The sequence below is a fragment of the Bombus vancouverensis genome, chromosome 10 (assembly GCF_051014615.1).
Source record: "Bombus vancouverensis nearcticus chromosome 10, iyBomVanc1_principal, whole genome shotgun sequence".
Classification (NCBI taxonomy): Eukaryota; Metazoa; Arthropoda; class Insecta; order Hymenoptera; family Apidae; genus Bombus; species Bombus vancouverensis.
The window spans coordinates 1,961,369-1,988,758 of record NC_134920.1 but is presented as its reverse complement, the minus strand read 5'-3'; the positions used below and the strand labels follow the sequence as shown (position 1 = coordinate 1,988,758).

Sequence of the window (27,390 nt, the reverse complement as noted above, 5' to 3'; positions counted from 1 at the left end):
GCCTGTAGGTTTTAACGAATTACATTTCACTTCCGGAAAGTTCTTCCGAACACCACGAAACTGTACATTAACGGGAATGAGAAACGGTTATCGCTGCATTCGCTTGGAAAACCAGTGAAATTGCTGGTGAGATAAGACAAGCACGGTATTAACCGAATACGGGGAACTGTAAATTTATTCCAGGATTGTAGTCTACGTCAGCGTGGCACCGCTAAAGATTTCCCGGTCTAGAAGAATTCGAGTCTGCATTATGCCGGTCACGTTCATCTGGTTTTCTTTTAGATTCCTCCCTTCCAATCGTCTCTTCTATATTCCTGTTCCTCGCCGTCTAAGAAGGAGTTGTCAAATCCTACTTGTACCTTCCTTCCACGCGTAAAATCTCCACCGACACTCATACTGGTTTACACAAATGGAATCAAGCGATGGTAATAGAGATCCGACAAACTGTGAAATTCTGTGCTGTTTATCACCGCATAATTTTGTTCTTGTGTATATTGAGAAATTTCGAGTGCATTAATATTTATTAATTTATATTACATGTTCGCAAAATGTTTGATTAATGAGAAGAGAGTGGAGGGTTGTTTCGAAATTTGGTTTTATATTGCATTTGAATGGAAATTTAAATCCACTATGAAATTATAATGAGAATCTCGATTACATAGTTTATGGAGCGTGATGCAAGTTGTGATGTTCCGTGAACTAACTCCTCAACGTGTTTCTCAGTGAATCATATACTCTGCTGATGGTCTTTGATTAGTGACTTAGAGATTACTCTCAAGTTCATTAACTATCTGTCCGTAAGTCTCGATATAACTGTAGCGGCACGCTAATAAATTTAAATCTTATTGTTGTTTTGCCTCGGAGCATCAATATCGTAGGACACACACATATTGTATTAATAATCAAACTCCGAGGCAAAACAAGGTCGCCGTTACTTTCAACCGTCAAATGCAGTCGAGTTCAAATTTTCCGACTGTCCCCCGACCGATATAAATAAACGAGCGAATTGATGAGCGAGACAGAGTTTATCGAGCGAGAGAGTTTAGCATTCGAAGATATCAAAACACGCGCGTATTTATCACGATTATTATTAGATCAGGACTCGTGCTTTGTATTAAGGCATTACAAATAAAGTGCTCACGACACTTAGAATCGATATTTGAACTACCTCATTCTCTACATAACTAATTGAATGTTGAATAATGATGTAGTCGAGTGAAAGTAATAGAGTTTTGCTGTTCAAAATTGAGAAATATTTAGTTGCAGAAGAGGAAGTTTTTTCAATGAATAACAACATTTAATATTACAAATTAAGGCAGATTGGATATTCATTAGGTAGATATAGTGAATTATCGGAAATATGGTGGGTCTTGTTCACTATGGAATTGTACGCTGATGTCAAATTGTTTAGGGTGGATTTACATGGCAAGAATTTCATATTACACCCATACGATGTACAACATTATAATTAATTTAGCAATATATGGTGTAATTTAATTTCAGCAGGCTTCATCATTCCGTAGTTACGCAATTTCGATTTGTTTCATTATTACGTAATTGCAAAATGAAATATTACCCAACTTTAGTTAAATGATTCATAAGATGGGCATAGAATAATGAAGTTACATCATTACCCCCTTTGCATTAAGATCCTGTCATTCCAGATAATTGCAAGATTATAGAGATTATCGAGATCGTGTCATTAGCACCTCAGATCGCTTGAATTATCATTCGATTTGTCACAGTTTATTATCGCGATTGTCATTAATGGTCATGTTATTTAAAAGCCATGTATTATTATTATTATCAGTAGCATCTAGAATATAATTTTACAGAAAATGTATAATTGTATTTCAATAGAATGTTATTTTAAAACTGTGGCTAGTTTGAGAATTATGGGATAGTTGGTGCTAAATTTAGAAATGCGTTTGGAGATCAATAGAAAAATTGTATCTTCGTTTCTTGCCATTGCAGAATAACGATGATTATCAAAACAATGAAATATCTACGGTGATTTTATTACTTCGTTGGTCAAGAGAACCACAGTTGTCCAAAATTCGTGCGATTACATTAAAGTTGAGTTAATTATTCTGAAACTAGCTTATGGATTTCATGCAAAACTTACCACCATAATCTCGTTTCAAACAAAATTTCATTCCGTGCCAACCACGGAAACGTTTCTCATCCAGAATTTACATGTATAATCTAAAGCTGGAGCCGCAGGAAAAAGTCTACCTCTATGATCGTGCTTTCGGTTAAGTAACTATTAATTATGCGGCTGTCGGAAAATATGCAAATCGAATAATAACTGCGTTGTAAATTATAAACGTTAGAATTTGCGAAAATACAAAGTGCTCGTGTAATATAATTTTTTTCAGAACCGCTTAAATTAATCAACAACAAGAAATACTGAACGTGCACTATGTTGCAACTTGCATCTCGCTTCTCTTTTTTTCTCTTCTATCCTAAAAACGCTAAAAAATGCTTCAGTGAAATTTTCCCTCTTTTAAAACGTCAAAGCTAGATCACAAATTCATTTATACTCGTTTTTGATTCTGCTTTTACACACGGTTGCCCGGTACCAGGGAACAAGCATACGTAAACACCGAAACACTGTTAATGAATATTTATATCGTTATTGCGGTCCATACATTCCCATGCAAAGAAAGTTCTCCGATGTTTCCGCTTCCGACTCCAACAACTACGACTCTTTTGCTTTTTTACGAAAATCTTAGAAAGACAGAGCCAGTGAATTCAGAAGTACTGTTTTCACTAGCCCGTGCATCTGATCGATTGGAATGTTTCACGTCGTTTTTATTTTCATGTCCTACCTATACGTGTTACGATTTTATATTCTTTATTTGCCGAGCACGGTGAGCAGGAGGGAAAAAATAGGGGTTAGATGTGATTGAGCGAAGTTAATGAACAGTAACAATTTGCAGGCAAGAGAGCTGCTGGAAGTTTCGCCCTTGAAATTCCGAACATTCTAACTTACAACTTCGAAGTTGTTAATTCGAAGTTATAATACTAGTCGATTGATGACTTAAGCTAGTTTCTCTCCTTTCGAAGCATTCAAGATCTCGTTCCTCGTTAACGTTTCGTCAATATAAACCAAGAATCCAAATTAAGCGAAAACTTGTCATCAACAAGCATTACCATATAAGTGCATCCATTCTTATGCTGCTTATAACGAACTCTATTTGAATTAATAGTCTTTTCTCTTGCCGAAATTATTTTCCGACTTTAGTTCTTTAACACGCGTAGCCGTTGTGAAGGAATTTTTGTTCTCTTGCGTTTTTTAATCGATCTATGAATAAATTAGTCTTGAATTCGCGCAACGAAGGTAACGCAAGCGATGTCATTGTGGTTGTGACGGCTTAATCCTTATTTATGCGCTGAGCAATGCTCCGCGCTGGAAATTTCATGTAACTTAAATTAATCGAAGCATCTCTAGACGAGCTACGAAATTCTCCATTTCTTCTCTCATTTTATCTTGTAATCTAGAAAATTCGTTTATTATTTTCCCCAATCTTAGCTTCTGTGCATCGGTTATTAGACTGAAAATTTGATTTGAAATCGAGATCTTAAACGAATTGAAATTATCAATCGATACTAGTCGAATGGACCAAACAGCTGATTCGTTCAAGTATACGAGCTTTCGAACGGCGCACGTGAATGCCATGGCCTCCGCGTCGCTGAACTTTATTTAGAATTTACGCGGCGTAATGATTTACAGGGAGTTAATTCCATGGTATTAAGCGTGCGCCGGTCTCCGTTCTAAACGCTCGAAATCGCGTTTATTATAACGCTAGATTTGCTGCTTCGGTCGATTATATACTACGCGAGACGGCCCGGGTCTACAGGTGCATTTAATTTGCGAAGCTTGGAAATTTACCATTCGGTGGCTGTGTTCTATGGATGCGACGTTACGTAGCTCGTAAATTTCAATGATATCCAAAGCGTGCGTGAAACCCCGTGATCTGGCAGCTGAGGGTGTGTAAATAACGCGATCCTAATCCGAAGTCCACTGAATTTTCAAACAATGGAAAAATATACAAAAATCGACAAACTTCGATCAACGCTGCGTGAATCTAGTACCTCCAATTATAGACAACTTTTTTGAGCGCCGCGTTTTAATTTAAAGGAACTCAATGGAAAAGCAATATATATGCATTTTTTCTAATAACAGTTGTATCTATTTAAAGGTTTTTTCTATTATAAATTTCAGATATCTTCAAATCTATCAAGTTATATATGTTCCTTCGTTCAGTCATTTCGTATTGAAATACTTGATTTTAGCTATTAAGCGACATAAAAATGAAAAAAACGACAAAAATAGACCTATCACATTTCTTCCATGTGACCTGTAATTATCGTAATATATATATATATATACATTATATATAAAAAGATTTCTTTCCTTATTCAAATTATATGGAAACAATGGATACATATTATATTTCAATTTCGTAATCGCGAAATGTTGTTGCTACTTGTAGAATATCCAGTTTTATAAGTAAACGAAAGAGTCGGTGATTGACAGGCTCGTGTCAACGATCCAATTTTTATAATCGTCTTTTGCCTAGAGGCTTGCGGTTTTCCATGTTGGGAAATTGGATCGTAGGACGAATAACACGATTAAGAATTGATTGATCCGTAGAATCCTTCGGTTCCCGGGACCTGTGTTTCGCTGTTGTACGTAGTAACGACCAGTTGATGAATACAGGCATTGGTGAACCGACAAATTGTCGAATGACTTCGATTTAAGTTTATAATATATTTTCGCCTAAATCGCGTTCATTGCGAAGGGATGTTTCAAATATGTCAATTATAAACGCAGGTTACATGAATATATTTTCAAGTTGCTATCTTGAAAACTTCGAATTTTGTTTCTGCGTGTTTAAAATCATATAAACCATAGATGATCTTTTAAATTTCGAAATATTTCTGCCAATTTACAACACTTTATTTGTATCTATTGTAATAGTCATCGCGTGTTTTATAATACTTACAAGATAAATACGTATATTTGGAACTGGTTTCAATAATCATATATTCATACAAAATTTACATACTTTCTCATTCTACATATTTCTAATTAAACGCAAAATTTAACTTCTTTCCGAGAAGAAAAAGAGAGGTAAGTACAGGTATAAAGAGAACGAAGTAAACTTAATTATACGCGTTACATCGTATTGTACAACAGAAGAATATTGAAAACCTTTTTTGAGAATTTAATTGCGTTTTACCACGCTAGAAAACCTTATCCAAAGCAAATATCGATCCAGAGCAGGACATAACATATTGCTTTTTCTAGTTTTAAAATAATTCTTTCGATTTCTCGCCGCGTGCCCGAAATTTTTTAATTACTCGTCAAGAACTGCCAAATGTGCTCTCTCACAAAGGAATTTATTAAACTGTTTACACAATGTTACATCTCGCAGGGAGAATTACCCTGCACGTCGTTAGTTCAAAATTTTAACAATTTTCTCTCGTTCATGAACGTTTATCGCGCTGGTTTCCGCAAAACCGTCGCGTAATTTGCCTCGTTTTTTCGGCCGTGCATTCGTGAATTTCGTCTGTAAGACAAAATATAGGCAGAATTCGGTTTACAGGGGAAAAAATTTCTCGTTGATTATCCGAAAGATCCATCGGAATAGCCATTAGGATATTAATGCGGCTTTGCCAAGTCATCGTTTTGTTCCGACGTGCCCAGAGACGAACGTTTGCTGTTTGCCGGTTGCCAAGCCGCGTGTAAACTTTTTGCAAGTTCCATCACGGTGTCCGAGACGCATCAGACTGATTGCAATATCAACGTGCCAACTTTAGTCGGTAATAACGATACCGACGCGACGATTCGATATTCCCTTCTAATTTTAATTATTTCCGATGTTTAAATAGGCGCCACCCGAGAATATGCTTCACTTTCCACGCTTCATTTATATTCATCCGATATCGCACGACTATTAAACCCTGCGAAAACTTGGCATTTAACGCGGAAGTTCCTCAACAAGGAGCGATCTTTTATTTCGCCGCGACTATTTTATATCCTCGCAACTTCGACTTCTCTGTGAAACTTTAGCGTCGACTGTTAAAAGGCTTCGGTGGCTCCATTAAAAGTATAGAGAAACGGAAGAACGGCGCTCGTAGATGCGCGAGACAACGATTTTTCCTAGGTATAATGTTGCAATTAGTCCATGGTGCCACAGAGATAGATGCCTTTGGATAGCCGAAGCTGAGATGCAGGGAAGAGAAAGAACAAGAGAATAAGCAAAGATTAAGAGAGAGGAGAGAGAAGAACGAAACTGAACGTGAAATCCAGTGCCGATCCGACGCCTTGTTGTTGGAGTTACTCCAATTTTGCTAATGCGTCCGCGCCTGTTAGAGCAGTCACCGGCAGGCGGGTGTAGTTTCGCGTTTCGTGGATTGCACTTGGATCTCGTTTGCCTCGCCTCTCACCTTGGCTGTCCGTCAGAAGCTGTACCCGTGGGCAAAACTCGGCAAACTTTTCGACTTCTAGGCGCGAGAAAGATCGTCGCTCGGGGTACGGCTGTCGACTCCCTGGCACGTTGCCGGACGTTCATGCACATTTTCGTGCGCGACCTTTCACCGGACCGCGCGCTATTAATGGACCGAAATCGCTCTACCAAAATGGGAAAATGAAGTTTCTCGGTCGTGCCCCATTTCGAATTGGTGACCACGTGAATCTGTCTAATTTTGGTGCTGTCACGAGTACCGCGATCATTAGTGACTTCGAATTCACACGATAATCGCAAATTGTAGAATTCCACGAATATGAAATTGTGTATGCTTATATAGATCTATATCTATTATATAAAGGGTAGAAAAATTGAACAATATTACAATTTGTTTTCTGAATTTATTTATTCAACGTAGATATACATGCAAAGTGGAACTGAAAATTTTTCAATATGGTTAAGGATAATGCAATTTTTAATCACAGGCGCGGTACGTGTACGAACGGATAGGGTATTGAAACAGCGACACGCTCTGCATATTGCTTCCGGTCGTCTATGAGCCCCAGCTGCAACGGAACATTGAATAACGTAGACCGAGCCACCTGTCATAATTACGGGAATCAAGAAACGCTCCCTTTTCTTGGAAAATGTACTCCAAAGTTAAGAGAATCCTCGTTGCACGCACAGAATTATACAATTCGAAGAATAACAAATCTGTTGCATAAACCTATTCACCAGGAAGATCGTTTCGGAAGGGCTAAGTATTTTGTCGTAATTAGGGTTCGCGAGAAGCCAGTTTGATGTAATTTGAATGGTTTTTATATTAATGTATTAATATCGCAGATGATTCTAGACGTAAGCCATACTACGTCGAGGATGATCATTCGGGGAATACGATTCACAGGGCAAAACCACTTGAACTACTTGATCTCGAGGCTCTTGTCGAGTGTCAAGTGCAGGGGCGATACCCGATTGCTTCATGGAGATGCGTGCTACAAATCTATGCTCAGCAGATGTTTAATATTGATGCAACGAATATCGTGTCATCCTGCACGTGACCGCAGATATGTATATGCGTTCCATTTGCACGTTGCAACGCACGACGTTCATTCAATGTTATGATTCTCTGTGATTCTACATATAGAATCAGTTGGCTCAAGGCCACTTTCTCCGTAAATCCTTTCTCTTAAAACGAACGACATATGAAGGAAGCTGATAGAGTAGTTAAATTTGACGATAAATGTTTATTTTTGATATGAGGTATTAGGTTGTTCAAAGAGTTCCTATAAAAATTGAAGCAGATTCTAGTCAGAATTGAATTCGTCATTAGTTTGATGAATTTCGATATTACATATAGGGTGAATCTTCAATGTTTCAGTTACTTCAGATGAAAATCTGTAGAATTGTAATTTGGATGCTTGGATAAAAAAATTAATTCGTCTTGATCAGGGAAAATCATGCGTTGGATATAAATATGAGACGCTGATTTAAACAGACTTTTCAACATATTTCGCAAAAATATCTCGCAGAGAACGAAGCTTCGTACACGAATTACATTTCGTCATGCACATTTTAATTAAAGTAACAAAATAAATAAAAGTAGCAAGAGAAACGTATGAAATTTGGTGCGTGGGAGGGAGACAGAGGCATGTCGGCTACTTTTCGCTATCGCTTGCGGATATGAAATATTTCTGGCTCTTTGACGTGCGCTGGGCGAACAGTGCAGGGTTGCGCTATTTCCTCGAGCATAAGAGGAAACGAGTCTTTTCATTTTAATTTCGTAAGACAAAAGGTGGCTGTGTGTACCGCGAGCAGCTCGAGTTACCTCTCGCGTTAATTCCGCTTAACGCGACTCGGTTTCTCGCCTTTTGCACGCACCTTACGTGCGCGCACTTGCGTTACTTATGTTACTTTAGGACGTAATATATATGTTCGCCTTGGCCGAGCCAGCGAGGAGGAAGTATTAAGTTTAAAAGCAAATTTCTCGTCGCCTGAATTTATTCTGACGCGTGAAATTAATATTCCGCCTAGTGTCAGGAAGTTCTGCGTTTCGTCGTGATATTATAATAATGAAGAAACCGTCTTATTGTTCGAAAATTATTGTATTCTTCGTTACTCGTTAGAAAAAGATTCTTATAATGATTACTCTATTTACATAATTTTTCATTTTTAATGATCCTTTTATCTCCTATAATGGAGTTGGAATCACGGTTATGGCGTGCAGTATTGATGAAAGGAACCTTGAAGAGAGGTTTGACATTTTTCTAAAATATATAACACCACGAAATAGCCCGGCACACGCAGTATCACTTTCAGAATACTTTTTAGATTTGTCTTATTCTTTTCACTTTTTTTCTAATTAGTGTTAGTTGAATTTGTTTCCTGGTCTGCCAGAAAGTAAACTACGCATAGATGCGAATAGTTACCTAAATAGATAGTTTCTTAATATACAAAGCGTTAGTAAAAAATTCATTGATGATCAGACCGTTCGGCTGTGTGCTGATAGATTCATTCTCCTAAGCCAGCTAATCATACAATCGCGGATACGAATGGTTTAATAAATTCTCTCAATCATTCTTACTGTGTTTTTAAAACGCATAAATTTATCTATTACTCGAATATGTTGGGATGCTACATAATTCCAGAGTTTGCATGCACCGTGGCGGCTGAATAGCTCGATGGTTTTAAAGCGTCAACTCGTCCTTAATAACGCGTTTGCCAGCTTGCAACTCCTTTTTAGATGAATCTGCTATTTATGACGTCGAGAGCGAGATCCAGAGATATTCCCGTCGGATACACTCGGTAATTTCAATCGTCGTTAAAGCACGTTGACTGCGTTGAACCACGTCGTAGAAATCACGCTGTCTATAAACTTTTTAGAGACCAGTAAATGATGTGATCTCTGACAGGAATTCTGCATAGTTTCCTGAAAATTGTATTGTTCTCCAAAATGGCAGTTGCGGCAGAATGATATCTACAAGTTAATTAAACGTTGAATTGGAAGGTTTAACTAGTTACAATTTACGTTGGTATTGCGGAAATCTCGATAATCATTATGATTTATCTACATTCTACATAGAAATAAGATTTTATCTATAGCGATAGTACACATTACATTTCTTACTACGAAATACGATAAGAATACCTTAAAACCGCATTCGGTGTTTGCTTCGAATCCTTTTTAACTCGCACAACATTTAAAAGTTACGATTCAACTCTTCTTAAACTTTCGACTGTTCAGCGAAGCAGAGAGGATAACAATTTTTTAACGGCAGCTACGCCCAGCGTAAGTAAATAAAATATCAGTTGCGTAAATTCCACTAATCAAATAAAAATACGAAATTAATACGTTGAGAAAATTTCAGTAAATGCAGACTCGAGGAGACATTCGTTTGTACCGATTCGTGCAATGGTCGATAATTACTTTCAAGGTCATCGTGACCCGAAACCACGAGTATTTGCCACGAAATGTGGCTATCTTTACCCATGTTCCATCGAGTCGTGCGTTCCAACAAAGGCCAACGAATATAGCCGTGGGTTCGGAGTCGCGATGTTAATTCGAAATACGAACGGCACGGACTCGGACCGTTGGAGTTTCTCGAGCCAAGATTCCGGGACCACCGTGTCGGTTTTGAACGTCGTATCCACGTAACGCACGTGGATACCCTCCCTGACGAACTTCCGCAAATTCTACTAACGGAATTACCGGCGTGCCTCAATTAATCCGTTGCTTGGCAGAATCGAGCCATTGAACCACCAATTGGTAATCCATCAATCTGTGAAACTTATTTATTGAACCTTTAATGTTATTATTTTGATCTCTCGTTGTATATTTGAAGTACATGATCTATATTATGCATAACGAGTTGCTTATTGTTATAGGAATTCAGAGTGTATTCATTTCGGAGTATCGTATTCTGGTAATAGAATATTTGCTTGCGCACTGGAGATTGATAGGATACAAAGTAATCGTGTACGTTGTATAATAGACAAATTCTACGAAATGCTTTTAGATCATAATCTTTAAGAAATGTATGTATTCCAAATTTCATAAAGGTTCTTTCTGATGTTATCGTGAGTTTTTCTTTTTGTGCGAGCTAGGCTCGCGATGTTAAAGCTAAAATGCGCATCCACGAGTCGGGTTCGTGCATTAGACCCGATTCTTTTGCTTATCAGACTTCGAATGTCATTTGTGCCTCGTGTGTAGCGATATGCATATATCTATTATGCGTTTATGGGAAATTTAAACGTATAAAAACATAGATATACACAGATGTACAGAATACATATAATGTGCAAGGATATCCAAAATACTGCTTATGATACTTAGAGACTGAAACTAATCTTTATATGAGTTTCATCCATAGAAATGTGAATTTGCATAAACATCCCTACTCTGGTTACTATGGTTTACTATAAACATCTTAATTTCTTATTTATAATGGATACAAACCAAATACCGCGCGAATTGAATAATTTCTGTTCCACTATTATCCTCTTATCTCTATCTATAATTCGAATCATACCTAATTCTCATAGCTGATACTCACTAAAGAAATTAAATTGTCGTGAAACTACTTTCCTAGGTAATTTTCACGTATTTTCCATTATTCTTAAAATAATCAGTCTGTTCTGGAAAAGAAACCCGGAACCAATAAGCCGGACGCGTAAAGAACATACACCAGGAGTACAAAATTACGTAAAAATTGAAAACGGATATCAACAGACACGCGGTATCTCGTCGAATGCTCGCACGAGTTTTCACGATCGATCGACGGAACCATAAATCTCGATAGCTCGCTGGCGAGCCGTGTGACTGACCACGAAACGTTTGTTTCATCGTGGCCGTCTCTTCTTCGTGCAGCACGCGTGCCGTTGGTATATTTTCACAGTCGGTTGGAAATAGCCGGCTACTGGTCTAATATTATAATAGCGATGACTGGCGCGGCGCGAACGCGAACCTGCGTGTGCGAGCGAGCGAGCGAGCACAGTCGAGTCGCGGGCGAGACGGTCGCCAGTTTCGAGCGTGTGACGCTCCGCGGGAACGAGAACGGGACCGGATAACGTTACTTCTTGCTCGTCCTGACAGAACTGTCGCAGTTTCGCGTTTTCCAGCCTTCAAGGAAGTCCGTCTCGTCCATGTTTCAATCGCTAAAGTTTAGACATACGAGTTCGTCTTCGAGCGGTTTGATTGTGTAATACGATCGAATTCACGTGGAGTTTATTTTACGATGAACTTTGTCGCGTCGCTAAACTTCATGCAACGTTCGTATCTGTTGTTTGAGATATATTTAGTGGTCATAAGGTGAAGCTCTTGGAATTTTCCTATTTTAAACATACCGAGAAACGTGACGTAGACTAGGGAACTATACTTCATCGTTCTCGAATTTTGAGGCACAAGTTTGGAAAATTTGCGAATATTCGGACCGAAAGATATTCCCGTAGCGGTATCACGACACGTTTAAAGTAGCTGCAAGGATTTATGCAAACGTCAGCAGCGTATTAATCTCTGCTCCCAACGTGAATTTTCCACGGTATTACGCAACGCGCCGATACTGATTATTACTTGATAATACGTTGCTGTGGCGCCGCGTCATAAATAATCCGCGTGATTTATGCATTATTTTCATCGCGCCAGGAAGAGCTCCCGCGTTGCAGATTTTCTCTCGAGCTGAAACGAAAAACGGGTTGCAACTGCATTGAACGAACTTTCGTGGCAGGCGTTTCAGTGTCAAAGTGAACGAGATTTTCAAGCGTTTCGGTATGTGATAGTGCGATAAAAGTAGTGACACGCGGACATCGATATCTGGTATGTTGTTCGAGTGGACTCGGTGAATGTGAACTAAAAATATCGTACTTACCCCTAGGCGTCGTTATTTTGCTGTCGGTGTTTTAAAATGTTGCTGACAACAGTGGCTCAGTACACACGATGACGACTACCATGGTAAACGGGCCCCATAAAATGGTAAATTTACGTTTTATGTTTGATTGTACATGACATATTGTGTTTTCAAAGTTACAACTTGACAGACCAGTATTATACACTAAATGTTCTACCATCAATTAACGATTAATCACTTTAAAGGAAAGGGAAATGTACTGTATATCACATATATTGAATGTTAAGAAAATTTATGACAAAGGTATCAGAATCTCATTATAAATCACGAATAATCAGAATATTCTTATAACTTCCTGATATATGTGAGTTGAAATTTTGAAAAAGTGGTATGAGGGTTGCTGTGAAAAGCGATATCAACAATTTTATAATCCACAAATTAGTTCAAAAGGAACTGCCGATGAAGAAACAATAACAACTTCGCTCTAAAAAATCTTAGCCAAAAAATTGACGATCTAAAATGACGAACTCGTCTTCCCTAATCAATAGATTTCTCAGTCGACTATTCTCAACGTTGCATAAAATATCCAATTCAAAAGCTATTAATACTTCTACTCACGAGCATCAATTTTAAACTGTTTTTATCCATCACACTTACGCCTCACATCTCGTTTCACGTACGTCAGACAGTTCACCGTTATATCATGATATTTCACACGCTTATCGCCCGACACGGACATTACGACCAATATCGTCTGTGACAGCGAACTGATCTTCTTCTAAGCGCACACGCAGTCGGATTAATTAACAATGGCATTCACTATGACACAGTCGCTAATCGTCGATTAGCCGAGCGACAGTCCACTAGCATAATTGCATCGTAACATCAACGTACCACCTAAATCGGGCTCTGTTACCGGGAGTAACAGGGATTTCCGGTAACGACCCTTACGGCGTTCCATCTGTCCGGGGCTGGTCTTCATAGAATGGTAATTCGGAGACGATTAATTCACGATTCCGCAGGCAATATGGGCTGATACAACCGGGTGCATCAAATCTATCGTAGAGTTCGTGATTGCACGCGAATCATCGCGATACCCCAACTGGTACGCGGAATGCATTTCGGCATGCGTGTCGTGCTCGAGGCTTCTCTGTTAGGTTGATCCTATTCTGCCTTGAATGGAGTACGTATTAGGTTAGATATATAGAGTGGTAAATGGTTGTTTTCGTTTGAGGCTGAGTCATCGATGGGCTCTTAGGAATAATTAAACCTTAGCGTAGCACCTTAGTGTGTAGGGAAAAATGGTTGAACATTTTGTTGGATGTATTGAAACATGTGACTTCTCATTCGTGGAATTGGCAGTTTTTCGTTTCAAAATCGAGAACAGTGATTTATGCGAAATATTGGTTAATTCTGTGAAATATTGCGATTGAAGATGTTTTTGTTTCCTTCGGGAAAATGCTGTATTCGTGTTTTCCATGTGATTGAATGAGAAATGTGATTCGTTCAAACTGTTGTAAGCAGGAAGTACAGAGATTTTTAAAATCCGTCTCCGAAAGCTTGTTGAAAGGAGCGAAGTTCGTTTGCTTCTCTATTGTGAGGGATTCCTCTATTAATCTCGTACCGTGATAAGCGTAGAGGCGTGACGGATTATAACATTGTTGAACAATATCAGCATTCTCGCGATAACTACCGTAACTCTACCACAATCGATCCAGATCCGTGACCTAATCTACTCCTCTGCGGGCCTCAAAATCAATTAGCCAGTTAACTCCTTCGCTCTGCGGGAAGCTTAGTCCCTCATGTAATTAGGAACTGACCCGTGCTGGATTACCGATGTAATCTACCTTTTCCTTTGTATTGCACTGAATTCTTCCTGCGTCTTAACACTAGAACTACCACGCCGGTCAAAATGACTTGTTTGTCAACTTTATCTTAAAATTCCTACTTCATGTTATATTTTTTCTCCGCAATGATGTAATGACTTTTGCAGGGATAGCTAAAGGAATAATATAATAAACTTTAATTTTGTTTTATTCATTTAGAATGAAAGTAATTTTGTATCATGGCTACTTACACCAGTATCGGTCAAACTGACCGGTCATTCTGTAGAGCACAGTCGTTGGAATAAGACTTGATTTCTCGTTTTATAAAGCAATATTTTACAAGTCTTGAAAATGGAAGCATTCGAATTGTTGCAAAAACTGAAAAGGATACCAATGGAATGCTCTGATATCGAAGATAGTGAATTCTCTGAATCAGGGGAAAAAGAAATTGAAATTTGTAGTGATAACAGTAATAGTGACATTAGTGACAAAGAAAATGAGTCCTCAGAAAGTGAGTAAAAGAACATCTTGAATGTACGCAAAAGACGTGCTCGGGTGCTTTCAAGTTCTGAAAGTGAAATTGAAAGTGTACAAGCTAGTCCAAATGAAATTGCCGTAAACGGAACCAAGTGGGAAATAATTCAAGAAGGGTCAGCTTCTGGGAGATTACCCTTGCACAATATATTCAAAGACACATCCAGCCCACATGATATCCAAAAAAATATCATGAAAGATAAAGTAATTAGCGCATTTTCCTTACTGATCGACAGCCATATGTTGCAACGTATATCTTGCACCGAATCAGAAGCCTCTCGAGTTTTGGGTAAAAAATGGATCCTTATAGAAACAAAATTGAAAGCATTCCTTAGAATATTGTACGGGGAGCATACGAAGCGAAAAATTTGAAACTTTCATATTTGTGGAATACAAAATGGGGATCAAGCTTCTTTTCCAGCACAATGAGTCGGAATGAGTCTGTTGAAATATTGACATTTATTCGATTCGACAAAAAAGATGATAGAAGTCAACGTTTGAAAAATGACAAATTTGCACTAATATCGTCCGTATGGGATAAGTTTATTGAAAACAGTCAGATATATACTATAAACCTGGTGCAAACATTACAATAGACGAACTACTTTTCCCAACCAAAGACAAATGCAGGTTTACGCAATATTTACCGAATAAACCTGACAAATTCGGAATTAAATTTTGGCTAGCATCTGATGTTCAAACAAAGTATGTTGTAAATGGATTTCCTTATTTAGGAAAAAGCGAAAAGGAGCTACCTGAAATGGTCTAATTTTATAATAAATCAAAATTTGAAGTAGATATAGCAAACCAAATGGTAAAAAAATATAGCGTGAAATCGGGATCAAGAAGATGGCCACTTCAAGTATTTTTTAATATTTTAGATTTAGCTGACATAATTGCCTGAATTTTATATAAGAAAACCACAGGTGAGCAGATATCCAGAAAAGATTTTATGTTTCAATTAGTAGATGAACTTGCCGCTGACAATGAAAAATCACGGATAGAACATAGAGCATCTGAGATCCGAAGTACGTCAAAGAACTCACCTTATTCTCGCAAATGGTGTCAGATGCGGTACTGTAATAATAATAAGACCAGCGCCATTTATAATCTTTGTAAAAAATATGTTTGCGAAAAATGCACACAGAAGAAAGTTTACGTTTGTAAGAAATGTGATGAATGATAAATTTTGTACCTAATAATTTAAATTATATTTGTATTTTATTTATTCTATTACGCTTATTACGCTTATTATTATATTATACTTATTATATTTACCAATGGAAATTTATTTTAACATTCTTGTTACCAAAGGTTTTGGTACTGAATATTCTTCATTATTGTACTTATTGTTATTATTAAAGTTGTTATTATATAGTTTTTATGATCTCAGAACATGGAGTTCCTTGTATAGGATAATAATAGATCAATAAATATAAAAATATTCTACTATTACGTATTTTTTAAAGACTGGTCATTTCGACTGACTTTGGTAGAGAGAGCTACGTCTCCAATGCCGGTAGTTCTAGTGTTAATGTTACCATCCTGTCACTCGTTCTAATTTCGATTATTTTTCATATCTCTATATCTCCAATGCGATCCAAATTATTTCACTACTTGATTAAAAAATTGAATTGCAATAGTAAATGATGCACATTCTAAATGAGAAGATTTCCACGAGAATCTTTTTGATACAGAATTGTTTTTCACTTTAATATAAAAGATATTAATTTGAATTTAACGCTACAGGTATCGATAATAATGGTTTTTGTTTCGGTAGTTTTTCAACGAATAAACTGTCTATGATGGAATTTTTAGTTTTAGTAGTGATATAAGATTTTTAGCTTTACTACAGAAATAGATCGAATTTTATTGCAGGTATACAGACGTAAAAGAGAATAATATACATTCAGTTGCTCCAAAAGTTTCTTTCGATTTGTTCCAATAGAACAAAATGGATCGTACATAATTCAATGAAATAATACAAAACAAAAAATGTTGTGCATCTATTATAAAATGAAAGAAATTTTTGGGACAACTGAATATATCCAATTGTGATGAAACGATGAGTTGCAATGTATTTCGAAGTTTTACTAACGTGAATACGATTTAATAACAGGTCAACGGAGACGATGACTGGGAGTACGAGGAGATTGTACTCGAAAGGGGTGGTGCTGGACTTGGCTTCAGCATCGCCGGGGGCACAGACAATCCACACTTCGGCAACGACACTGCCATTTACATCACGAAACTTATACCGGGCGGTGCCGCGTCCGGGGACGGTCGTCTACGCGTCAACGACACGATACTCCAGGTGAACGACGTTTCCGTTGTTGACGTACAACACGCGGCAGCCGTCGATGCGCTCAAACGAGCAGGAAATACCGTTAAACTAGTAAGTTTATATTTTTTATTTTATTGTTTTTTCATGTATATAACAGGTAAAACAATTTATCTACCATAAGATGTTGACCTAGTTTTTATTATACTTGTTTAAAAATAATTCCTAAATAATATGTGAGCCTTCTAGAAGACAAATCGATTCAACGCAACTTTTTATTAATTTTTTAATTTCATTACGTAATTACACGCTTATCTGTACTTTTCAATTTATGGAGTAGATCAATGTATTGATCAACTATGACTGGCTCTACGGCGCAAAATTATTCAAACGATTTTCATATCCTACGCATCGTTTTCAAAATTGTTAATGGCGCCGATTAAAGAACACAAAGGAAAGAAATAGCAATAATTGGCGCGAGATTTGAAAGATCTCTCCGAACAATGAAGCCGCGTCTGCTGGAAAGAATCCGTTTTAGACGTCCAATTATTATCTGGTAGCTCGACGCGAGATAATCGCGGCCGACGACAATGCCGGCTGTATATCTTGCGGAAAACCGAGATTCCCTCTCATCCCTCCGCGAAATAATGCTCGGCGTTTGCGTTTCCCTAGCTCTCGCGATATCTCTTCTTTTAGAACCTCGAAAATAAAATATAAAAAGAAAAAGAAAGGGCGATATTCCGGTTCTAACGACCAAACGATCATTTAGAAACCAGCGCAGGAATGAAATAAAATAAACGCCGGCTTTTTTGTACGTCGGAAATAATAAATTAATTTCACAACGCATCATCGTAAGCTTCGACCACGAACCAAGAACCGAAAAATTTAAAAAAAACTCGCGGACCGTTGAGCGCGTTAGCATGTGAATGGACGAGTTGAGCGTGCTACTGTGGCGCGCGAAATGCGAGCCGAATAAATTTCCGCGCGATGCAGTAACCCGGTATTTAATCTAAAATCCTGCTGCATTCTGGGAAATATTGTTTTTATCCTTTTTTCCTCCTTTTTTTAAACACGCATTTTCGAATGCGTTCTTCGTTCTTTCGATCTTGATACGTTTCTCTCCCTTCTGTCCTCTTTACGACACGTTTCTTCTTTTTTCTTCTCGTTTGTACACCCGCTCACCTGCGTTATTAACCTTTTCCAAGTGGCTAGGGAACAGGTACGGAGGTAAGCATAAAAGCGTTTACGGGCTGGATATTATTATTTCACTGCTAGCCCCCTATGCAATATCCTCGAAGCGTGGACCCTTAAGAGGAGGCTTAACGTTAGTGAAACTTTAACAACATTTCCTACCGGGCCGATTTAATTAAATTTATGTCATGTAGCGTTTCGGTACACCGCGGTAAACGAAGCACGGCCCTTGCCGTGAAAGTGAAATCTTAATTGTCCTCGATGTAACGCTCCATTTAATTTCTCAAAATTTAATGGCGCTCGTTCCGAACGACGAATCTTAACTTTGCCTCAGTACACCGTAACTCACTGGTCTACGATTTCCTGATAAGTATCTTTTATCGGTTAGTTTAAAAAGAAGGACGATTAATTCAATTTATAAACGTTCTGGTTACACGATAGTAGGTGTTGTTAGCAAAAAACTGTTAGTTTAATTAGATCCATTCATTGTTGCGCTTCTCACGCGAGCGAATTTTTTGTGAATAAAGAACCACTCCCATAAACTTTGTTTGATTTAGTTAATTTAATCTGATCGAATTTGGAAAAATGGGATCTTGCTTTTCATTCCAATCTCAAGGAATCGTTACAAAGTCTGTAAAAAAATGTTGTAAAGTAATTTTGTACTTTTAAGAGCATGTGTTTGATGTTATATGCATAGATGACGTAACGGATGCTTCAATTAATTTTCAGTACGTACGTCGACGGAGGCACACGCAGCTGATCGAAATCGAGCTAATTAAGGGTAGCAAGGGCCTCGGTTTCAGTATCGCTGGAGGTATTGGCAATCAGCATATACCTGGTGACAATGGAATCTACGTAACGAAAATTATGGAGGGCGGCGCCGCGCAAGTAGAGGGCCGTCTTGTCGTTGGAGACAAATTGGTAGCCGTCAGAAATGCCCTGGTGAGTTCAGGCAAAATTATACTCCTTCAGTTCTGATTTCTTTCTGCCACGCCGCTATCATTTCCTAATAGATAACAATAAAATTATTCTCGAATCCTCGAGTCTCGTTCCTTAAGTCACTTAATAATCGTAAATTATAAAGCGAAATATAAATCCATCATATGTCTTCCTTTTGACGTATTTATTACACAGAGATACGTAGAATTTTTGATATATCATAGGATTAGAGAGTAGTTCTTCGCATAGCTGAAATACCATTTAGACTTTTAATCTGATTGGCGATTACAGTTCTTCCTATTTAACTATGTTGAGAAAGAAAGCTGGTCTTGATTAGAGAATCCTTCATGTAAAATAGCTTTGCCGGGAACAAAGAAGAAATATATTCTTCACTGAAACGAAAAAACGTAATCGCGTAATTTCTCACAGTCAGAGCTCGATTTATCTACTAAATTTATCCGCCTAATTCTCTCTCTTCGTCTTCGCTAAGAAAATAATAAAATCTCTGCTCCAAGGTGATTTCTTAAATGTTAAAAAGCAGGCACCAAAAACATTTCTCAAAGTTGATAAAAACCAATAAATTCTCTATGATTCGTAATTTGTCGCGTTTCAAGCTTTACTTGAGTAGAACGTTTGAAGTTGATCGAAATTCGGCAAATCCTCGTTTCGTTCGCGATTCATAAACGAGAGGCTGTGTGAGGGCTACGTGAAAAATAGATCAGAGTGGTTTTTGATGGCGACGAGTAATTGATAGCTGCTCCATCGACTCGTTGCCGTGGTTGCAGGCGCTGGGAACCTGTTCGTTTCGCTGCTTCCTCCGATTTTTCGCATCGACGAGCTCCCTTTTCTTCCTTCGTTTCTCCCCGAGAAACTCGCGGCTGAAAAAGCTACGTTTAAAACCGTTACATCGGTCTCATTGATTCACAGCCGCAACTGATGCTATTTTCAACCAATGAACATCGTAAAACAAATACTAGCAACGTGACAAAATCTTAATACTAGAATTGTCAATGTAATACCAGAATGGTCAAAATCATCATAACTTTTTAATCTATTAACATTTATCATGATGTTACAAATACTCCAATTTCTTTTAATTTTATAAAATTGTAGGATTTATGTGAAAGAAATAACGACGACAGGAAATATCAAGCGAATCCTTGGAATTCCCTTTCATAGCCACAATGTTAAGAAAAAAAATCGAGAATGTGACTTGACGGAGAAACGTTGTAAATGAAAAGTTCTATTAAGGTATGAAGGCAACGTTAGTGGGGCAATTTTAAGATTATTAGGCACATTGATGGGCTAAAAAAATTGTACAAACTTATAACAATACATTTTTTATAATCTGGAATTTGTATAAAGTATATGAAAAAAAGTTTGTTCGATAATTCTAGTATTAAACGTTCTACGCTTAAAGTATTTAGGTTTCCACGAATTGCAATTACTACGGCTGTTAAACCTTCTCGAAATATCTTTGTCTCAGATTTAACGTCCCGTTTCACAGTCGCTACAGCTGCAATAAACTGTTAAAAAAGGTGCCAGGTTCTGTCGTGTATAGATCGACCTGCTCTCTTTTGTCTCGTTTCGAAGAACGATTTATTCCAAAGTTTTCGGAGCAGCGACCGACAGGATGGATCGTAAGTCGATTTAACTTTGCGCATGATTGCGTGTCGGCATATACTTTAGAGCAACGAACGTTACAGAAACTTCGTCAGTTGTTTATGACACGTCCCCGGAACTTGGACCGTGGCGTATTTTTTTTGTGAACATATCAACCAGCACTGGATAATTACCACCGCGCCGTACCGTGTCGTACTTTTTTCCGATCGTGCATCGTTTTTCACCCACGATCTCTCCGTGTCTATCTCGTCGAATAAATACCAGAAAATTAAAGGAAAAGAAAAAAGAAAGGGATAAGCGTAACAAAAGAAGAAAAATAATAAACTGAAATATGTTTCTTCGGAAGATTTATTCACGTTGTTTAACTACATGAATTTATCTTCCAATTTATTGCGACATCGTAAAACCTCTACAATCAACTAAAAACGTTAGTTTCCTCTTTTTACTTTTTATTTTTTTTTCGCTTCTCGAGGTGTTGTAGAAATCAGGTATTCTTTTTATCTGCAGATAAGAATATTTAGTTGGTTAGGAAATGTGTTGCGATTTTTCCATTTCTTTTTAATACCGTAAATGAAGCACGATATCGTCAGCGACGTTTTGACGCTTGAACGTAGTTACTCGCGTTAATAAAGGCGACGAACAAAGAAAGTAACGCGTAACTCTCTCGCAATATTTGTTCGGTAATCCATCTCAAAGTGTTCCGTAAGAGGATGATGATTGACAGGGGAAATTGAACGGGAGAAATCAATTACCGTGGCTCGCGAAATCTTGATCGATACTTGCTCCATGAGAGAACGATCTTTCGCATTTTCCTAGTCGGTGTTGCTCTTATCGCTTTCACGCGTCGCTCCGTCCCGGAAAGTGAGGAATAGAAACGATAGAACGATAACAGGAAATGCTTTAGCAAATTAAGATGAATGGACGGTGTTGATGAATGAAGAGAAATATTTTACGCGATAGAAAAAAGGATGATAGAAAATTTATGCTTTCCATATTCGCATGGTTCTCTGTAGAGATTTTATTAATAACAGATGATAAACAACGCACAATGTTCCATCCACCGAGGCGAACATTTCTGAAATACTTACAGTGACCCACAAAAGTATATGTCATATAAAACACTTTGAAATTTCATTAGCAGTATGATGACGCACGACTGTCATAATTATATTGCTAAAATTTGAAATTTATATATTCAATAAAAAATTAATATACAAAATTAATAGCCAGAGTTGTATCAAAGCTTGATATTGCGGTAGTCGTGTCTCATTCCAGTTGAAACTTAATTGTTTCGTATCAAAAAAATGGTTTCTATGAGTATTGGAATACTTTCGCGAGCTACTGTATTTTTCTGTCGTTAATTTTAAACAATTAAAAAGTTACATAAAATTGCTGACTGACCTTAATAACGAAACTTGGCTCGGTCATCAGAAACCGAAGCCAGAGAAAAAGCTAGTGTGCTTTAACAAAGTCCAGGGAAATTGAATTACATTTCAACGGTATCAAGCTATGGTATCATGCTTTGACCAGTATAAAGAGAAGATAGAAAAGAGGGATTCCTTTGATTCTAGCAGGGCGACAAGAACCTCGAAAATGTGACGCACGAGGAAGCGGTGGCGACACTGAAGGCAATCCAGGATCGCGTGGTTCTTCTGGTGGCGAAACCGGAAACCGGAATCGTGCCCCCGCCACCACCCCCCATGGCCTCGGACAATTCGCTCTCACCGCAACCACGTAAGCGTGCCTCGTATCCTATTCACATATTATATTATTCACTCGCCGCGTAAATTCCGTGTCCGCGACTTTCTCCCCGTGCCTCGTTTCACGGGACATTTTCGGGATCTTTTCTCCTCGAATTTTCATGACGCTGCCTTCCGGAACAATAAATATTTCACGTACTGCGAAAAAATGTCTGCCTTACTTTTGTTCGCCACTAGCGGACGCGGTTCTACGCCAAGGAAATCCTTCCTCTACCGCGGAGTAAAAATGGGAACGGAACGTTGGGCGGGAGCGTTTTATGCTTCCCGACGTTTAGCACTAGTGTCGCGGTGAACGAATTTAGAAAAGTGTGAATGTCGAGCATCAAACGCTACAGTGGATGTTCCATGTTCGAACATTTTTGGTTTGGAAAATGTAATTTTTGTTGTAAGAATTTTGATTATTTTGATACAAAGGTATTTTGCTCGCGTGTTTTTGTATTAGTGATGTTGGATATTGAATGTGTCGGTAAAATAATTTTTAAAAGTACCGAATATGGAAGTATAAAATCGTTGTTCGGAAGATACAGTGTCATAGAATGTGCAAGGATACATAAGGGTAGTTTATAGTAAAGTACGAAATATAAAATTCTTTGCTTGTAGATGAAATTAATATTGGATATAAAATGCATTCTCGAATAAAGTGAATTTTTCTCATCAGATAAAAATAGCTTCGTTATTAATACACATAATGAACGAAGAAATTGAATTTTCTTCGCGTAGTTTAAAATTATTTCAGAAATTTATTTCTCAAGCCAACATAAAATGCTCACAACTCTTTCTGTTGAATTTTATGGCGCTATACAAATTCCTCAACCTTTGCTTTATTAATTAGCGATTACTCATATGAAATACCTTGCATGTCGATCGATTTTTTATGCAGTAACGTTCCTCCCATAATTCCTTCAGGTCTCAGGGGTGTCACATTGAATGATAAACACGGGAATTCCCAGTTTTCCTCCCGTGGCCATATCCAAGTGAATTTTTGATCCCAGGACTTTGTCACAAATTCCAAGCTATCTTGTCGTGCCAACGATCTCGTATAACTTATTCATAGTACTCATAAAGTCGAGCACGTAAACTCTTCCCGTTCCACAGAGAGCCTGTAATGTAGCAGGAATACGTTCAGAAAGTGCCGAATTACAGCGATATTTTTCTTTATTTCATTTACGTTTCAATTAGAAAGTAATTGTACTATCTTTATTAATAATTCTAATAAATTAACAATTCTAAGGAATTTCTGGCACTGACCTTTTGCGAAATTATCCCGAAATGCAATGAAACGAAGTAGAATTTCATTTAATCGTTGTTCGCTTGATAAACATTTCGAGAAATTAGGCTTTCTTTATTAACTCAGATATGTTAAAAACCTCTATTTAATATTTTTTAGAAAAAAATTCCTTTAGTTGAAGGTTAAATTGAATACCATGGCTATAAAGAGTAAATACTCTTTCCACGTGCAAATGCACGTACCCTTGTTTTCCAACCAAGTATTTTCTTTATTGGACCTCACGTTTCATGTTTTCGTAGTATAAAATTTGTTTTACTCATATGAAAGTATGTACTACTAAATGATACGAAATGTAGTATACTTGGATTTAATTAATCAGTATGTATATGCTGTAGCAAATATACAATGGTGTGTAGATACTTGTTGTAGCCATACTTCTGTATATTGATCAAAATTTTTTAATTTCCTAACACGATTAAACAAGATGACTATTCGTTTTAAAGAATGTAGGCCAGTATTATAGAAATCACAAAATAAAACCGAGTACCTTGCAAATTTTGCAATTATCCTTTTAGAAGGATGATATAAATATATGGGTTAAGAGGAAGCCAATTTCTAAATTACCCGCGCCTCGGTAGTTTACGTTCGTTCCCGTTATTAACAGGAAAACAAAATGGTTCTGTGTCGGCGCTGGAGAACAACTCGACGCTGCCGTATTCGCAAGAATCACGTCACGCGTCTTCTCTCGCTCTTCACGGCGCGGCCACGCCACGAGCTGTTTCTCAGGAGGACGTATCACGGTGAGTTCTTTCGAAGTACGCTTTCCTTTCTTTACGACGAAAGTACGAAGTATCTATGCCCTCTCGTTTCAAATCTCTTTCCTCTTCTTCTCCGTTATTCTCGAAGCGTTTCTTTCTGCGCGACAGTCTTTGTATCTCTGTCTCCGCGTGGAAACTCTTCCGTTTGCTTTGAAAAATAAGGAACCAGAACGTCACGTATACTTCTTTTTAAAGCGAATCACCCGAACGTCACGCGATGTTCTTTCATTTTACTTTCTCCTCTTTTTCTATCTTTTCCCCCGCTTTGTTAGTTTGCTCGGGTGCGCCAGTTACTTTGCTGTGTATATGTTAGTGAAAGAATGCGACGCAAAGAATATAAATCTAGAGGAATGTCGCACCCAAGATTTTCTTTAACGAATGATAATACTTCGTAGTATTCGAGTGGAGTAAAACACGAGCCAAATTTATATTTATATATAAGTGAAAACGCCGGATTATATTGTTCGTGGTTATTAATATGACAGGTATAACATACATCTATTTTTTGCAAACATGACTCTCTGAAAACTACACTGGCGTAAATCAATCGGCTGATAGTTTTTATAAAATCTATCACATTTATCATCGAGAATCCTTATATCCTTTTAGATCCTCCTCGAGATTTATGAAATTGAAACGTTATACTTTTCATACTTTTATTGAAACCGATGATTAAATTCGACTTCTCAAAATTTTGACTCACAACACTATGATTTTCAGCCCTCCGTATAGTGGCCAAAAACAATTATCAATTGATCGAAACGAAGGGTAGACAAACCGACGTAAGCAAGAGCCAGAAATTAAACAGGCTAATCCATACGATCTTTCGTTACTGTCCAAATCACTGAATCGTAAATACCCGTGCGTGAATAGCAACCGTATTCTGTGCATAAACATACACAATCCACTGGCTAATTATATAGTCACAGAGACTGTTGAATTAGCCAGCGACGGGCACGAGAGGGCAACACACCACGAGGCAGATAGAGACAGTGATTGTTTACCCCGGGGTAGACGCAGCTTTAGGGGTGAAGGGGTTGCCTTGGCCACTGTGTGGACTAATTGCCAATGGATTAAGGGCTTATCGAATCGGTCCGACTACCAGAGGCCGGATTGGTTTGGACACATTATATATTCCCAGGAACCTCTGGCGGTGGACCCAATCCTTTCCATATACAACAACGTTGCACTTTGCGCAGGTTAAGGTCAGCTGAACATTAACCGAATATCGGCTTTCGTTAGCGTTTGCAATTGAATCTTTGATAAATGCAGTTTCCAAGGATGACCGTAACATTGTGGGAACAGAACTTATTTAACATTAACAAGTTTTATGAGGGTTTGTCATATTATCGAATTGTTAAGAAATTTCGGTATCGAGTTTGTTTTCTCGAGTAATTGGAATATTATTTTAAAGCTTTCTTAAGTAATGAGAGACATTTTCAATGATAAATAAAGGACTATACTTGCAACAAGTATTTCAAAAGGGATAAAACTTACACAAGCTTTTCAGGGAAAGCGAAAAATTATTTGCGAACTTACAGAAAAATACTTATTAAACGTATAATATTGGCGGAAAGTATAGATTCTAGGGCACAATGGTCAAACATCATGTTTGTAATTTTTCCATTTTCAGCTTTTGAAATCTCACTTTGACAATCGTGACTTTCTTCTAATATAGGATTGAATTACTTTGAATTGAGAAGTACATGTGCGAATTCGGAAGAAATAGTTTTGCGAAAGTTTTTCAAAGAAAGCGAAAAAAAGAAAGGCAAAAAGGTGAACGATAGAAAACGAAGGTAGGAAAGATAACACTACTCCTTTCCCTACTAAGCTTTTCCCAATCAACCCATTATTGAGGGAATGTTGGTATACCAAATATCCAGAAGATCTCGAAAACGTTTCCCCCCGTCTGAAACTACAGTTGCGCAGAAAGTTTCGCGTAGCCGCATTTAATGAAATATTCCATCGGTGGCAATATTTAACGGGGCAGTTTCTCGGAGTAGTCAAAAGTGCAATTAGTTCCTCCACTCTTTCTCTGGTGAGGACTCGTATTCCTCTTGATTCCGGTTAAAGTTTCAAGCCTCAAGTTTCTTCAGCGGTCGGTGAATCGGATTTAGTCCAGAGGGGTTTCGCGTGTATCAACTTCACCAGCGACAGACTTACGCTAGCGCAGGGGAAGAAGAAGCAATGAGAAATGAGTATATAGAGGAAAGGAGAAGAGGGTGCATGGACGCCGAGTTATTACGGGCATCGGTGAAGATCTATGAAAAAACTTTAATTTCTAGCTCCGTAAATTAGTCAGAACCATTATGCCGCCGTAGTAATTTATTCTCCGGTTGTGAACTGGTCGTGAAACCAGCGTTTGCCAAAATGCGGCTTGCGCGGACTTTAAGGGGAATTAGGACAATTATTTAGCGCTCGACCGGGCGGAAGTTTGCGCAGCCTCTCCTTTCTTCGAGATTGTAAAAGGTGATTTCTTCTGGCTTGTGAAGGGGTTGCTTTGCTATAACCAGCAACGAGATGATTAATCCTCAGTTTTTGAAAGAAAAGTGTTATCTTGGCGAAATATCAGAATGGAAGTATAATGAAAAATAATGAGCAAGATATTTGAGATGATGTTGGCGTTCTATAAAGATTACGGAAGTATTTCATACTTTCCTATTGATACAACAAATATCTTGTCATAAAATATTGTAGTATCGTGGACGAAAGGTCTAAGAGATATCGGGCGAACTATAAACAATGTTGCGAGAAAGCCGAAGTGCCGACAAGCTTCAATCGAATAGTTTCGCAGAAAATGCTTGCGTGACCCTGGCCACGAGCGGTTGCAGAACACGTGCGTGGCGGGGCTAAGACAGGAGACAAAGGGAT

At 37.9% G+C, this 27,390-nt stretch overlaps 1 protein-coding gene and 1 long non-coding RNA gene across 20 annotated transcripts in view; one reads left to right on the top strand and one right to left on the bottom strand.

Moving 5' to 3' along the window:
- dlg1 (MAGUK family member discs large 1) overlaps positions 1–27,390 on the top strand; it is a 530,145-nt gene that overhangs the window by 418,946 nt on the left and 83,809 nt on the right. For 16 of the 19 annotated variants that reach the window (XM_033338872.2, XM_033338869.2, XM_033338867.2 and 13 more), the window contains 4 exons: positions 16,799–17,074; positions 18,881–19,093; positions 22,285–22,447; positions 24,366–24,501. In XM_033338872.2, the coding sequence (XP_033194763.1) occupies positions 16,799–17,074; positions 18,881–19,093; positions 22,285–22,447; positions 24,366–24,501 (788 nt within the window). The remainder of the gene's footprint in view (positions 1–16,798; positions 17,075–18,880; positions 19,094–22,284; positions 22,448–24,365; positions 24,502–27,390) is intronic. The other 3 variants (XM_076622320.1, XM_033338880.2, XM_033338858.2) reach the window with 1 other exon arrangement.
- Positions 9,627–11,250, bottom strand: LOC143303281 (uncharacterized). The gene is made up of 3 exons (XR_013059418.1): positions 11,030–11,250; positions 9,878–10,263; positions 9,627–9,799 (listed from the first exon to the last, which is right to left on the bottom strand). It is a non-coding gene; the product is annotated as an uncharacterized LOC143303281 (long non-coding RNA).